The sequence below is a fragment of the Ascaphus truei genome, chromosome 12 (genome assembly GCF_040206685.1).
Source record: "Ascaphus truei isolate aAscTru1 chromosome 12, aAscTru1.hap1, whole genome shotgun sequence".
NCBI lineage: Eukaryota > Metazoa > Chordata > Amphibia > Anura > Ascaphidae > Ascaphus > Ascaphus truei.
The window spans coordinates 50,648,405-50,664,977 of record NC_134494.1 but is presented as its reverse complement, the minus strand read 5'-3'; the positions used below and the strand labels follow the sequence as shown (position 1 = coordinate 50,664,977).

At 42.6% G+C, this 16,573-nt stretch overlaps 1 protein-coding gene across 3 annotated transcripts in view; it reads right to left on the bottom strand.

Annotated features, from left to right (window-relative positions):
• SERGEF (secretion regulating guanine nucleotide exchange factor) overlaps positions 1-16,573 on the bottom strand; it is a 310,832-nt gene that overhangs the window by 205,930 nt on the left and 88,329 nt on the right. For all 3 annotated transcript variants that reach the window (XM_075567693.1, XM_075567692.1, XM_075567695.1), the window contains exon 10: positions 7,995-8,031. In XM_075567693.1, the coding sequence (XP_075423808.1) occupies positions 7,995-8,031 (37 nt within the window). The remainder of the gene's footprint in view (positions 1-7,994; positions 8,032-16,573) is intronic.

Sequence of the window (16,573 nt, the reverse complement as noted above, 5' to 3'; positions counted from 1 at the left end):
AGGTGTCATGATAGAGACTGGGGTAGGAAGAGTAAAGCTATGAGGAAGATGTTGGGTAGGCTTCCAACATTTGGAGATGAGATGTAAGGAGGGGCAGTGCAATGGAGTGCTTTGGTGGTGAGGACTAAAGTCTTGACTTATATTCTGGAGTAACAAGGATAGTGGTAATGGCAGGAGACGTATAGCTAACACTGGGAGATACAGTAAGATCAACCAGTGATTGAGCTACCTGTGCTGAAGCAGGGATATCCTTAAAACCTGACCTGTTGGTGGCTCTGGTACTGGAGTTGGCCACCCCTGCAGTAGATGATAAAAGCGGGCCTTTGTGTGCTCAAGTGAAGGGTGTCAGTAGAGTGGTGAATGGAGAGTGAGAGAACGTGAGGCTGGCATGTACTCTGAGACAGTGAGCACGATGTGAATTGTAACCTGCATTAGTAAGTCACATTACGGGCTCCTGCAAACTACCAGAAGTCACCAGTTTCCACTTTTTAAGCCAATTTATCGCTATGACCGAAAGCCAAGACAACTGATCTGCTCTCAACAATGAGGAAAACATAACGAAAGATGACAACATTCAGAAAATCCTGTTCCCAAAATATTGCACAGTAGCACCTTCATTTTATTTTCACTGACATGTTAAATAAAGTCACTACAATGTAGATGAGTGCTTCCTTCTAAGAATGTAAGCAGCCAAAACGGCTCGTAGCGCCACATATTGATGTGTTCGACATACAAGCCAATTGGTTTAAAAGAAATGTGCCATGAAATGAATTAAACGTTGGCCCTCAGAAACCTTGTTGCTATGGCAGTAATCAATAGTATGTCTATCACATGCCACAGACTGCTATTTATCTTAACAACCCACGGAACATCAACTCATCCTAATTCCCTTTTTCATGTTTTTGCCAGTCTCCTTTGTTTTCAAGACAGAGAAACATACTGAAAAGAGCCAATAAATGTATACATAAACCTTGCTTAGGTAACACCCTTTCTATTGTCGTGTAGTTCGAACACATCCAACACAAGCATTTGTATGCTGCACAGAAGAAGATTGTTTTGGAAATACAGTAGTACAGTAGGAAGGAAAATACATTATAATCAGAAATCTGGAAATTGAAGTATTGATACTATTTGGCAAGGGGTGACATGTGGCATAAGAGTTGAGGGGTTTGTTTTGAATACCCAGCTATGGCCACTTATACTCTGTGTGACTCAAGTGTGAGCAAGTATGCTATTTGATTGTAAGCTTTTCATGTCATGGACTCGCCGTGCTTACAATAATTTGATTTGTATAGTAGTACAGCTACATAATAACAGAGTTGTTATACATTTTTTTATTTTAGAATTCTACAAATCAGAGAAATACTTATGTAAAACGTCCTTGCTAAGCAAAGTCTTCAATTCAAATTCCATCGTTTATGCTCAGTAGATGCGTTCTATTGTGTTTTCCACAAACACAGCTTTAACTGTTGTATGTATGTCTTTATTTATATAGCGCCATTAATGTCCATAGCACTTCACAGCAGTAATGCACGTGACAATCATATAAATAACAAATAATACAAATAACACATAATGGGAAGAAGCACTTCAGACAAAAAAGTAACATTTAGGAAAAGGAGTCCCTCCTCCAAAGAGCTTACAATCTAATTAGATTAATAAATAAAAAAAACAATAATTACATGCAGCACTTTTAAAGAAACGCTACTGAATATTAGGACTGCGCAATCACAGTGTGAACAAGTAGGTCGTTTTTTATGCACATGGATTGTTTGCATCTAAATTCGGCACAATGGGTGTGAAACTACATTCACAAACTACTGTATGGTCAAGAATTGAGATGTCCCAAGTGTGTCTCTACTCCAGTTGTGCTGTGCAGAGGTCAACCAATTTATTTCAGGATAAAAAAGCTGTCCCCCAATCAGTAAGCAAGTCTGTTGCTAACGTTTCTTTGTGCCGCATGTGAAACCTTTAGGCACGTAAAGGTTGGAGGTAAAAAAACAACGCTATAATAATAATAATAATAATAACGACACCATATTTAATACGTCATTCTAAGTCTTAAGCCTTACACAACTCACTTATTCAAAGTTTAGCATTGGTTAGTAAATCTGAACAATACTGTGAAAGTGATCCAGGGCACTCACACGATATCCAAACCACCCACAAGTAAAGAACAATAGAAGAACGGGGTACCCAGGTAGTGGAAAAATAGAAAAAGGCTTTACTTTAGAACATAAGTAAAAAATGTAAAAATAAGTTAAAAAAAACACATGAACTGAGACTAAGAAATAAAATCATATATAAAGAAAGACTATACATTTTAACTGACATGGCCAGTATGTTACCATAGCTAGTTAATCCATTAATATTATAGTTATGGATTCAAAAGGTCAGTCCTAATTTTAATGCATCAATATACACGTATCTGTTTATACTATTACTAATATATAATATTATATATATAATATATATTCAATCATAGTACGTAAATTAGAGCATAGAGAATCTATAGTACATTCTTATATAATGATGCATGGTAAACAATGCTTCAAAATGAAAAAACAAACACCATGTACAGGTTGAGAAATGGAATATATCAAAAAACACAATCAATATTGATATAGCATAAATATCTATATGGGTTCTATCCCCAGAAAAGTAATGTTATATATAGAATATTAGACAGTAACAACCCTTTGGATAGTATCAATTTACCAAACAGAATATTTAGATCAAGAAAGTGTAGAGACACAGACCTATATATATAGCAAACACAGGGGGTGCCCAGTGCTACGTCCAAATGACAAAACATACATGGTAATAATTACAAGAAATGATGCTTTAGTGTAAATAATAATGCTAATGCTAATAATAACAAAATATGGTTTTTTTAGTTAGAAATTTTGGCCAAAACATCATAAGCTTGCACACCAAATCGTCAAGGTAAACCATAATAAGTGCAAGTCCTACACTACACTGCATTTGTTAGGTGGGTGTGGGCGTTTGAGCTTGCTGGGTGTGTGTGTTGATTTAATTTCTGACTGGAATCAGTTGTATGGAGGTTCTGGCACCTCCCCCAGAGCTCACGTCACCTCCCCCTTTTTAGTGGTGGATCTTCTCCTCTTGCTGCAGGTAATGAATCTATTACGGTTCTTCCCCCTCATACAGAGGTATAGGGAACAGATGCAGTGTAGTGTAGGACTTGCACTTATTATGGTTTACCTTGACGATTTGGTGTGCAAGCTTATGATGTTTTGGCCAAAATTTCTAACTAAAAAAACATATTTTATTATTATTAGCATTATTATTTACACTGAAGCATCATTTCTTGTAATTATTACCATGTATGTTTTGTCATTTGGATGTAGCACTGGGCACCCCCTGTGTTTGCTTTATTCATGTGCCACAGCCCAGTGGCACTCTATGTGGCATTACATATAGTCAAGATTAGGTGGGTGTGGGCGTTTGAGCTTGCTGGGTGTGTGTGTTAGATATATATATATATTGATTATTTGCCAAATAGACTCAGCCAAATTCATAGCTTGGATTCTAACAATAAAGGGTTGTATCCTAAACATATATATTATTATATACACAAAACCTTGAGGGGAGAAAATATAAGTCCCATAGTGTATATAGATAATATAATGATTGTGTTGATTGAATTGTAAAAACCTGCAACAAGGAGTAACATATTGATCTCATTGTAAATCCTTCACAACAAAGTCTGGAACCAGCCAACATCAATCTTTTGCAACATAGTCTGGAGCAAGCCAATATATCAGAGGAAGCCACCAAGATTCCACTCTGAGTTGAGTCCATGGGGTTGGAGTGTACCCAGAGTGAAGATCCAATACGCCTCCCTCTGATATAATATCTTTGCTCGGTTGCCACCTCTATTGGGAATGGGAATATGTTCATTTCAATGACCGACGAGAACCTGATTGACATTCCAAAAAATGTTTTGATACTGGATGATTAGTATCCTTATTAGAAATTAATCTTACGTGCTCTTGAATACGTATTTTTAATTACCTCGTGGTTAGTTCCACATACTGTTTAAGAGAGCCACATGTGAGAAGGTACACTACATGATTCGTCAGGCACGTAATAAAAGATTTGAGGGTATATTTGTGCGTTTTGCCTTTATTCTCAAAGGTTGATGTTTTTTGGACATAAGGGCAAATGTTACAATGTCTACATTTATCGTGTGAGTGCCCTGGATCACCGTCACAGTATTGCTGTTACCTTCCTGTTTTCGGCAGCACCCCGGGTGGGGGGAAAGCTTTTTTTTTACCGTGGACGTGCGGTCTTCAATCCTCATGACGGCGGGACTCGGAGCCTAAGAGAGAGTCTACACTAGGAGGTAAGAAGGCTTTCTTCACCTCCATTACCCCACACTCAGTCCCCCGACAGAGCTTAATATTATTCGCACACCTTTGGGATTTGTCAGTGTCCGAATAGGAGAACAGTCCCAGCACTACTACTATCTCCTGGACATTATACTTTCCCCGACTGACCTCCTATTATTCCTCCCCCCGATCCAAGCACGCTGTCCTTCATTGGAATCAGCACACTCCAGAGCACGACAGCGCTATTCTCTAATGTTCGTAAATCGGAGTCTTATTGTCTCATTTACATGTTCAATTTCTTGATATATACAGGCATACCCCGTTTTACGTACACCCGCTTTACGTACACTCACAAGTACGTACATTTATTTTTAGTTACACCATACCCCTGTGTACGTACCCGTGCTTTGCGAGTACGGACACCAGGGGGCGGCGTGCGCACCTCAACACTCCTGCAACCTCCTTCATGCTTGTCTTTATTATGGTGCTCTCGATCTCCCTGTTCCCTCTGCCTTCCCATCTGTCTCCGTTCCCCCTCCCATCTGTCTCCGTTCCCCCTACCATCTGTCTCCGTTCCCCTTCCCATCTGTCTCCGTTCCCCTTCCCATCTGTCTCCGTTCCCCTTCCCATCTGTCTCCGTTCCCCCTCCCATCTGTCTCCGTTCCCCCTGCACTCACGCTCCACAAAGCAGCAGCTAAACCAGTGATTCCGCCCGTGACTCTGCTTGCTCCGCTCTCCTCCTTCTCCCCCCTCCTCCCCCTCAGAGCTCTGCGAAGCCTTGCATGTGATGTGAACTACGGAACCGCAGTGAGGGGAAGGAGAAGATCTGCTGCAATCTTTGCTTGTGTGTGTGTGTGTGTGTGTGTGTGACTGAGTGTGTGTGTGACTGAGTGTGTGTGTGACTGAGTGTGTGTGTGACTGAGTGTCTGTGTGTGTGTGACTGAGTGTGTGTGTGACTGAGTGTGTGTGTGACTGAGTGTGTGTGTGACTGTGTGTGTGTGTGTGTCTGTGTGTGTGACTGAGTGTGTGTGTGACTGTGTGTGTGTGTGTGTGTGTGTGTGTGTGTGTGTGTGTGTGACTGTGTGACTGTGTGACTGTGTGACTGTGTGACTGTGTGTGTGTGTGTGTGTGTGTGTGTGTGTGTGTGTGTGTGTGTGTGTGTGTGTGTGTGTGTGTGTGTGTGACAGTGTGTGACTGAGTGACAGTGTGTGACTGAGTGACTGTGTGTGACTGAGTGACTGTGTGTGACTGAGTGACTGAGTGTCAGTGTGTGACTGAGTAACTGAGTGACAGTGTGTGACTGTGTGTGACAGTGTGTGACTGAGTGACTGTGTGTGACTGAGTGACTGTGTGTGACTGAGTGCGTGTGTGTGTGTGACTGAATGCATGTGTGTGTGACTGAGTGCGTGTGTGTGACTGAGTGCGTGACTGACTGAGTGAGAGAGAGAGACTGACTGAGAAAGAGAGAGAGAGAGAGACTGACTGAGTGAGAGAGACAGAGAGACTGACTGAGTGAGAGAGACTGCGAGAAGGAGAGAAAGACTGCGAGAAGGAGAGAAAGACTGCGATAAGGAGAGAGAGACTGCGAGAAGGAGAAAGACTGCGAGAAGGAGAGAGCTGCTATACAGTACTGACCCGCGTGCGCGCCTCTCACCTCCTTGCTGCTCCCATTCATTTTATTTGAATAAAGCCTACTGTATTTATTTTGGTTACAAATGCATTCTTTACATCAGTTATGCACGTATATGATGATTGCAGTACAGTACATGCATCGTAAAGTGGAAAAAAGGCAGTGCTTCACTTTAAGTACATTTTTACTTTACATACATGCTTCAGTCCCATTGCGTATGTTAAAGCGGGGTATGCCTGTATTGGATGATGTTTGAGAGAGCAGACTGACTTGTGGATGCTGTGCGAGGCATGTTAAAGCAGTCTTGTGTGACTACTCGTCTGGCTGCCCTGTGGAGTCAAAGCCACAGAACATTTGTAGTATCATGATGTAATGACAAACACATCTGTGAGAATTTGCACTGGCCCTACACTACTGAGGAACTGTCCTGCTGCTTGCTAGAAAATCCTTAGGAAAAAAAATAAAAGGCATTGGCCCGGTGGGATTTGTCATGTATAATGAATGAGGTAATGGATTATCAGTAAGAGCTTCTGTGCTTGACACCTACATGAAAGGCATTGTATATATGCACCAAAGCATACTCAACATAATAAAGAAATGCAATTCAAAAAAAGTACAGAAAAAATGTATGATTTCCTCCTTCAAAAAGACAGCAGAGTCCCCCCGGGGGAAAGGATTGGGCACATGACTAGATCTGCAGCTCTGCAATGCTACCATACACGACATCTGAATAACAGTGTGCACAGGAATGAAAACGGTCTGTCAGCATGCTAAGCCTTCCCTTCTTGATTGGTGCTCATTCTGTCATGAAAACATGCCCCTCAGTACTTGTCATACTGTGTCCGGGACTGCAGGCAAGTTCTTCTCGCCTTTACCTTATAGCAGAAAGCCCTTAAAAATATTCAGCGCCATCCATTACAGTAGGTTACTTTAACCTCTTTAGTCTTAGCACTTAAAGGTTTAAGGGGTTAATTCCAGGGGTGGCCAACTCCAGTCCTCAATGGCCACGTTTTCAGTATATCCCTGCTGCAGCACAGGTTGCTCAGTCATTAAAGCTGAGCCACCTTTGCTGAAGCAGGGATATTCTGAAAATTAAACTTACATCATTTGGAATCAACCAAACCTGATATTTAGGGTGCCCTTACCGCTACAATATCTCTCCTAATTGACAATAAGACATTGATTGGACAACCACGAATCATATCACTGGGGTGAATGAAACAAGATTGACAATTACAAACAAGATTTTATTGAGACTTTAAACTTTAAAAAAAATAATAATAATTACACTCTGTTTTTAAAGGTTTCTTGGAGGACGAAAACAATAAAATAACACACATTAACATACATTGTTACAGGAAGGAGAGCCCTGCCCCAGTACCTTGCAATCTATAAGGAAGGGTACAGCAAGTGGAAACATAAAATACAAGGGAATAAGAAGGTTGGTGTGTTTCTGATTGCTGTGTGTTGATGGAAGAAGTTGGCATTGGGGAAGAAGTAAGTGGGATTGTGCGGAGGTTGAGTGGTGAGCAGGTAATGTGGCAGATAATTCTCCTATATTTGTATTTACAGCATATTAATCCAGAGGAAGGCAAACACAAAAACCCCAGTGAAACATTAATTATCCAAATGATACATTTTTTGGAGTGCCGGCCCATGGGACAGTTTTTTTGTTCCTACATTGTGTAATGGAACAGTATGTGCCCAGGAACTGAGCACAGGGAAGCCACAATGACAACCTATGTTTCCACAAGCAGCAGGCGAATGCCAGTGTTTTATTATTTCCCCTTAAAAATGTACTGGTACCGTATCGGTTTCAAAAAGTAAAACATAGCCCTTTATTAAACACTGTAGCAAAGTGGTCACATTTTTAAATGATTTTTTTACAACCTTATTCTTTCAAATATATAAATAGGGGGTCTTTTCGTAGATAAATTCAAATTGTTAGTGCTGTTTTCCAAACATTTATTCAGAGACATCTAAAAAAATCTTAATGTTTGACAACTTACCACATACTGCTAAGTTGTGCTCAGATCCACATGCAATCTGTAAGGCAAATATAAACAAAGTAAACAATCATTCAATGTAATTATTTTAAATAACGTAGTGACAAAAACATATTCAGTTCACCATAAGATGTATAAATAATACAGTATGTTAAAACTGGTCACGTTATCACAAATGATCTCTAATCATATTTAAATAAACGAAGAGACATGCATTTCTTCATCTGCACACACAAAAAAAGGATTGTTTTTATTATTGTCAAAATATTTTAAATATATGACTCCTCTGTCTATTCTAAGCACAGGACTGAATGAGACTTGATACACATATTTGTTGTACAATGACAAATAGGTTATCGTCAGTGCTTCTCAAACAAACACTGATCCATGAAGGTTTTAAAGATGCCCAAACTCTTAGGGCTGTTATATACAGCATGCGAACGCGCGTGCCTATGCGAACGTGCGTGCACGTGCCGTATGCTTTTCGTGAGTATACTGTGTTTAGTGTGTTTATGTGTATATATGTATGAGTGTGTATGTATATGGGTGTATGTGTGTGTGTTTATGTGTAATTTATTATTTATTAAAAAAAAAACATTAGTAAAAAGAAAATATTTATTAGATTTGTGCAGACACACAAATACACACACACATATATATATATATATATATATATATATATATATATATATATATATATATATATATATATATATATATATATACACACACACATATACATACATTCAGCGCCGGCAGCGGCGCAAAAAGATGAATTTCCTCATCTTCGCCGCTGTCTGTCGGCTCCCCTCTCCCTGCCGTGCGCGCGCGGCCCTTCTATAGAAAGGCTGACTAACGTCAGCCAACTAAAATTCCGCGCACGCGCACGGCGTAGCACGCGACCGGCACTATAGAACATGCCTTAGACAGGAATCTCATCTACAGTAAGTGGCATGTCTGTCACTGCAAATATATATATATATATTGTGAAGGTTTTATTTTAGGAATAGGAGCTAGTATACTTTAAATATATACATACGCATAAAATAATATATATTATTTTCTTATATTGCACTGACCGTACAGCCCTCTACATAGAATTTTTAAGGCACAATTAGTCCCTGACCACAGAGCTTACAGTCTATGTATAGGGAGATGGAGTGACTTGTCCAAGGTCACAGGGAGATGGTGTGACTTGCCCAAGGTCACAGGGAGATGGTGTGACTTGCCCAAGGTCACAGGGAGATGGAGTGACTTGCCCAAGGTCACAGGGAGATGGAGTGACTTGCCCAAGGTCAAAGGGAGATGGAGTGACTTGCCCAAGGTCAAAGGGAGATGGAGTGACTTGCCCAAGGTCACAGGGAGATGGAGTGACTTGCCCAAGGTCACAGGGAGATGGAGTGACTTGCCCAAGGTCACAGGGAGATGGAGTGACTTGCCCAAGGTCACAGGGAGATGGAGTGACTTGCCCAAGGTCACAGGGAGATGGAGTGACTTGCCCAAGGTCACAGGAAGATGGAGTGACTTGCCCAAGGTCACAGGGAGATGATGTGACTTGCCCAAGGTCACAGGGAGATGTAGTGACTTGCCCAAGGTCATAGGGAGATGATGTGACTTGCTCAAGGTCACAGGGAGATGATGTGACTTGCCCAAGGTCACAGGGAGATGGAGTGACTTGCCCAAGGTCACAGGGAGATGGAGTGACTTGCCCAAGGTCACAGGGAGATGATGTGACTTGCCCAAGGTCACAAGGAGCTAATTTCTTTCAGAGTGAGTACATTTACTCACTGAGCCACTCCTTCAGCAAAGAAATGTACCAAGAAATAGAGCAAAGTATGTATGGTGAGATATAACAATAATTAACCTTGAGGTGGTCTGCGATAAATTCAAGTTTTAGAACCCATGGGTTATCCTATAAATCTGAAAGGCCAGTTCCTCATAAATTTGCTCAACGTGCTGCAGCCGGAGTTTCGCTGAGAACAATGAAGGTAAGAAGTGTGTGTGTGTGTGTGTGTGTGTGTGTGTGTGTGTGTGTGTGTGTGTGTGTGTGTGTACCCACACGTCGAGCTAATACCGAAACAGATTTACCTTAGATAAGATCTTATTCAACCATATTTTCTGATGCGCAAAAAAGATCCGCTGAGACTACAGCACATTGCTCAATGTTCATAAAAAGTGTCCACATTTAGTAACGTACAGTTGTAGCCAACACTGCACAACACACCAGTGTGAGAGCGCCTGTCACGCTATTCCACCCACGGGAGCGTGCCAGCCGGTGCAATAACGCTGGCTACATCTGTATTTCAAGTATAAGTCTCTAATCCGTTTAGCAAGGTCAGCTTGTGATTTGGGTGGAGTGATTATAGAGGCGTTGCGAGTGACCAGAAGTATATATAATCAGACATATAGCATTATGCATATAGGTGCAAAGTTCACCTTTCCTGTCTTGCCTTCAAATACTTTCTAGGCAAGGTACCCGTCTATCTGAACAAGCTCCTCACCCCTACCACATGCAGCACTTATCATCTGAGATCTGACTCCAAAAGACTAATCATGGTCCCAAGGCTCAACAAAGTATCCGGCCGCTCCTCCTCTTACCGTGCACCCCAAAACTGGAACAACCTACCGGAGACTCTCACAGCCGCCACCAGTCTAAGTTCTTTCAAAACGAAAGCTGTCTCACTTTTTAATCTGGTCTGTAACTGTTACATACGCCTATAATATATATTTCTTTAACTGTGCATGCAATATCTTATATACAGTATAATGTTTACCCTGTTCACTTATGTAACTGTATTTGTAACCATGTATTATTTGTCTTCGCTCTATGCCCAGGACATACTTGAAAACAAGCGTTAACTCTCAATGTATTACTTCCTGGTAAAACATGTTATAAATAAATAAATATGGATCCGTCACCTTTTTCCCTGATCCCAAAGTTCGATATCTCCCGAGTCTGACTTGGAGTAAACACTTCTTATTAGTGATCTATGTCCAAGGTTGCATGTGAGATTCTTACATTTGTTGCGGAGCTGTTTGATGACACATTTTTCAGGACCGTTATGCCTATCCCCCGATAAATTAAATGTAATGAGGTTTACAGATATATGGCAGAACTTAATGTTCATCCCATTATCCTCCCAAAAGGCAACAAGGTGTTTTGCTTTGTCCAGTTATACAAAACACGCTTACAGTATTATTTATTTATACAATGTTTTACCAGGAAGTAATACATTGAGAGTTACCTTTCGTTTGCAAGTATGTCCTGGGCACAGAGTTACGATGACAAATAATACATGGTTACAATACATAGTTACATAAGTGAACAGAGTATACATTATATACAAGACATTGCATGTACAGTTAAAGATAATATACACGTAGTGTAGGCGTATGACTACTAAAAGACATAGGGGCCTATGCAGAGAGCAGCGCTATTTCGAAATTCGCCATTTTTTGGAGAAAATTGCGCAGAAAGCAGCAGAAAATGGCGAGTTCCGAAAAACGCGCCAATTCTTCTTTTCTATTTGTAAAACTCGCCTCGCGGCTGGCGAGAACCGCAATCTCGCCAGTTTAAAAAATATCCGTATGCAGAGAGGCGCGAACGGCATCTAGCGGCTGTTCGCGCCAATAAAATGGCGCGATTGTCTCCGTTTTGCCTCGCCAAAAAAAACTGCCGCTCGCGGCCATTGCAAAGGGAAAAAAAAGGCGCGAATTTGTTTTAACACATTTCTGAAGCGCGCATCTCGCCAATTTAAACTCGCCACACGCATCCATGTTAAACATAGCAGAATTCGCACTTTTCTGCATATGGAGATTAAAACTCTCCAAAAAAGCTACTTTTTAATAAATTCGCCAATTTTAAAATTCGCTGCTCTCTGCATAGGCCCCATAGTCACTAACGATCCTGTGCCTCTCTAACATCTGCTAATTAGACCTACAGGAGAAGGCCCTCTTATAGATTACTGATGGCAACAAGCAAGCAAACGAGGTTAGAAAAAGAAAATGCTCTTGCTTATGACATGAGCCAAAAGGTGAAGCAATTGCCTCTGGTCTTTAATTAGATAAAGGTTAGGCTGCTGCATGTAGTGTATAGTAGTATACAGCATTGCTGTACTTCAGAGCTCAGCTGCAGCTTTAAATCAAATGTGTTTAGTTGGCTTCTGCAGGCAAGGGAGAGAGGTGTGATCTCCTGGGATTCCCCTATTCCCTCCTGGTAATGGGAAGGTCTGGTTTACATCATGCTGGGTCCCATCTTATGATGCTGCACTTTTAACTACAGAACAAGCGTCTGCTGATAGAAGGGCACAAATACATCATAACAAATAACACAATCATGACTATGAAATTAAACTATTTCCGTGCTCTGTTGCAGATGCAGGTTTAAGATACCGGTCATCTCCCTGTTTGCAGTCAAATCAAATGCAAAACAGACCAAGCATTTTAAAATGCACCGAGTATGAGGCATTTAGGTACATTTCTCAGCCGAGCACATAGCAGACAGATTCCTTTTCTCAGGGGCAGCGGCTGTGTGCAGCTCTCTGCTGAAATGTTTGAGAGAGAGGTTTCAAGCAATGGTATATTATTAAAATGCACATCACATCGCTGCAGTGCTGCATTCGTCACATGGCCCGGGCACAACAAGACATGGGTGCTGATTTCCACGCCAGCACGGATTGGGCAGCGTGTCTCACCAATGAAGCGGAGGCTTAAAGGTCGCTGCTGCCATGACAACAACAAGGGCTACAGATCGAGTAGCACATACACGTTCTGACTTTTTAAAAATGCCTGGTGTCTGCAGCAGGAAAAAAACAAAGCGTAGTAACAAAATGCGAGCTTGAAACATCATTATCCTAATAAAGCCCAGGGAGGCACAATGGGTGCTTATTTTTAACACAGCCGACACCTACAGACAAAAGACCGGATAGAGAGACATAAGTCTTCGCTTATCGTGCTGGCGACGTCGCGTCAAAAACAAATGCATTGTCGCCGTCGTCGGCGCTTATAGTGCATGCGACAGCGCGACCAAGCGACAGCGCTACCAAAAATCTGGTAGTCACTGTTATTTGATTTTTTCGGCGACGGTCTCTCCTTGTGGCCAATCAGAGAGCTTCTCCGTCCCTCTGCCTTACCCTTTTATGACCTCACTGGCCTTGTAGCCAGCGACGTCGCCTAAACTTGAATTGCAACTATCGCAATGGTGACGGCGACATCATCGGTCGCGTCGCCGGCACTAGAAGCGAAGCCTTAGGCTATGGGAGTGACTGTGGTGACTGAAAATGGAGTTGGATTATTTAAGGTGAAATTGGAAGGTCTCCTTGAGAAAAGCAGCGTGTGTCGTGTTGAAAGCTGAAGGTTATGGGCGAGGTTCTCTAGCATGTTGGTTCTGCTTGTACCGTACAATCAAAATATATTTGGAGCTCGGCATTCACTTCTTAAAACTATGTGCTCATTTGTATGCCATTTCCCAGAACCCCTAGCTGCAGTGGAAGCATTGTATGCTACGAGATAATGGTGAAAGGCATGTGGTATTTTTATTTGCTTTTAAATCTGAAATACATAAGATCGTGTATGAGCCCCAATACAGAAATCTATGGATCCTGAACCATCTTTTAATGCAATTTTGTGTCTAATCACAGAATGTCAATTGAGAACTTGAATGCAAATGCATTTATAGTACCTATGTGTAGCAGCTGTTTTGAAACATCAATTTTATTTGGCACGAATCACATGCAAATAAATCTATGTACCGTTTCCTATAACGGTGATATTATAGTGATTGGCATTTCAATGTAATTTAATTCAGACACGGGTATGAATCAGAATTGTGCAGATAGAAAAAAAAATGTTATTGACAAGCACCAAAAAGATCCGGATCGATAATGTTATAATACTCCTTCAAATACAGCTCTAAGAGCAAGTTATTGTACTAAATATAAAAAGAACATGCAGATATTAAGGATGGAGACTGAGGGTGAAAAGGGATCCTACCTCTGGCTGTGCACATACTGCTTAATATAACAAATATCTTTTTAAATGTCCAGCCCCATAAATTAAATTTCCATAGAAAAATGCATAAATAAAGAAAAGCCCAACAAAAATCAACAGGTAAATCCACAATCAAAAAACTTTTTTTTTTACTCTTGAAATGTAAAGTAGCCTAATTGAAAAAACGGTATTTCTGAAAATAGTATGTATTTTTTTTTTTTTTTTGTAAAAACACAAAAAAATATTCAGTAAACAACTTATATTTTGTTTTATGAGAAAAATTCCTTTGTTTAATTACCATGAGAAATAATACTTAATATTACCCCTACAGCATATTGTTTAAGGTTTTGAAGTGATGACTTGTTTCTATGTTTAGCTGTATATGAAGAAAAATATTAATGATACTGAATGTCTACCGACAAATTGTAATGGTTGCTACAGTAGCTGTATGCTCAAGGAGAATAATCTAAAACCCTGAAGGGCTTGGGCTGCTAATGCAGCATTTGGAAATGATGCCCACCTCTATACATAAGATAATACTAAACTAGAAAAGTATTGTATCTGTGTTTCTCCACACAGCCCTGACCATATGCATGTGTGGGGGTAAAATGTTACTGAACTTCTCACCCCAATTTACATGAGCGAATAGTTTCACTTACTAGTGGCTTTTAGTCGCTACAAGCATGGATTTCCGCCAATGGCCTAGGGACAGCAAAATGACATCTAATGTGTAAGCAAGAAAAAGGGACCCGTGGCACAGCGCCATGCAGAACCATCGCTGCTTTCTGGTTTCCAATATAGATAACGGGGAGGGAAAGGAACGCCGTTGGTTTTGGGAGTTAAATGTAGAGGGGCAGTCCGGGCAAATGGTTTGTTTTTTAAACATAGGATTGAAGCAGGGGGTCTCCGGAGCTGAACCCCACCCATTGCAGCTCCGGGAACCCCCTGGTTCCGGAGAGACTTGCCGGTAGGCGCTCTGGCTCGCTAGCAGGGATCAAGTAATAAGCGCTTTTCAAAGCTTCCGCATCCTACGGGCCAAAAGGTCGCCGTGACGTCATCCTGTGTGGCTTTCTATTGGCGTGACCGGGGGGGGCTTTAAACTTTGTATTTCGGGAAGCAGGGGGTTTGTGGGACTGAAATTCAGGGGGTTCAGCTCTGGAGATCCCGGGTGGGACTGAAATTCAGGGGGTTCAGCTCCGGAGATCCCGGGTGGGACTGAAATTCAGGGGGTTCAGCTCCAGAGATCCCGGTTTTAAATCTATGTTAAAAAAATTATCTGATAAAAAGCACATGAATTGTTCTTTAAAGGAACCTAAGGCCTCGGATGTAGTGGGCATGCGCGAGACGGAGCACTTGGCGTCGCGCGTGCCTGTCAGCCGAGCGATCTGTGGCCTGAGATCCACAGTGATGGGGAGGCGTGGCAGTGACATCACAAGGCTGGTTAGACCTCATTGGCTGATACACCCGGCCGTCGCGCAACACAAACATTTTTTTTGTCTCCTGAAAAATCTGCTGTGTTGTTGTGCTTCATCGGTCGCTCTATGGCCTTCCTCATTGAGGTGCGGCCTTTTGTTCACCCCACGCATGCAGTCACGCACAGTATGGACGCAGCCCAACACAAACAAAAAAATCAATTTATTTATTTATAAAATGTTTTACCAGGAAGTGATACATTGAGCGTTACCTCTCGTTTTCACGTATTTCCTGAACACAGAATTATAATGACAAATACATGGTTACAAATACATAGTTACAATGAGTGAAAAGGGTTATACAGTACATCATATACAAGAAATTGCATCTTATACTATATTAGTGAAAGCACTGCCTGCCTGCCTGCCTGCCTGGATGTCCGTTGTCCCTAGGGGAAATATCATTGGTCCCTTGGCCCGCCCCCGCACACCTCTCATTGGCCTGAGGCGGAGTGACGGGCAAAAGGACACACAGGGACACACACACACACACACACAGGGACACACACACACACGGACACAGACGGGGACACACACACACAATCCCCTCCCGGTGCCCCTCACTCTCCCCCGTCAGCTGGACCGCACCTCAACTTCCACACCCCCCTCACCCCCCCTGTGCCCGAACTTACCTGGAGTCCCGTGTACACACACACACACACACATTCCCACCCCCCCCAAGCTCACACACACCTCACCCCCCCCCCAAGCTCATCCCCCCCCAAGCTCACACCCCCCCACCCCCCCAAGCTCACACCCCGGCGCCGCTACAGTCAGCGGGGGAGCGGAGCGAGCGCCCGGGACACAGCGGGGGAGCGGCCGGATGAGTGAGGCAGCGGCCGGATGAGTGAGGCAGCGGCCGGATGAGTGAGGCAGCGGCCGGATAAGTGAGGCAGCGGCAGGACAGGTGAGCTCCCCCCCCCTCCACATGCTACGTGCTGCTCTTGCCCCTCCGCTCCCGGCTCCCCCCAGTCACCGCGTGACAGGCCGCGGGACGTGAGATGGGAGGGGGGATGCCCCTCCGGTCCCGGCTCCCCCCTAGGCCGCGGGACGTGAGATGGGAGGGGGGATGCCCCTCCGGTCCCGGCTCCCCCCTGTCACCGCGTGACAGGCCGCGGGGCG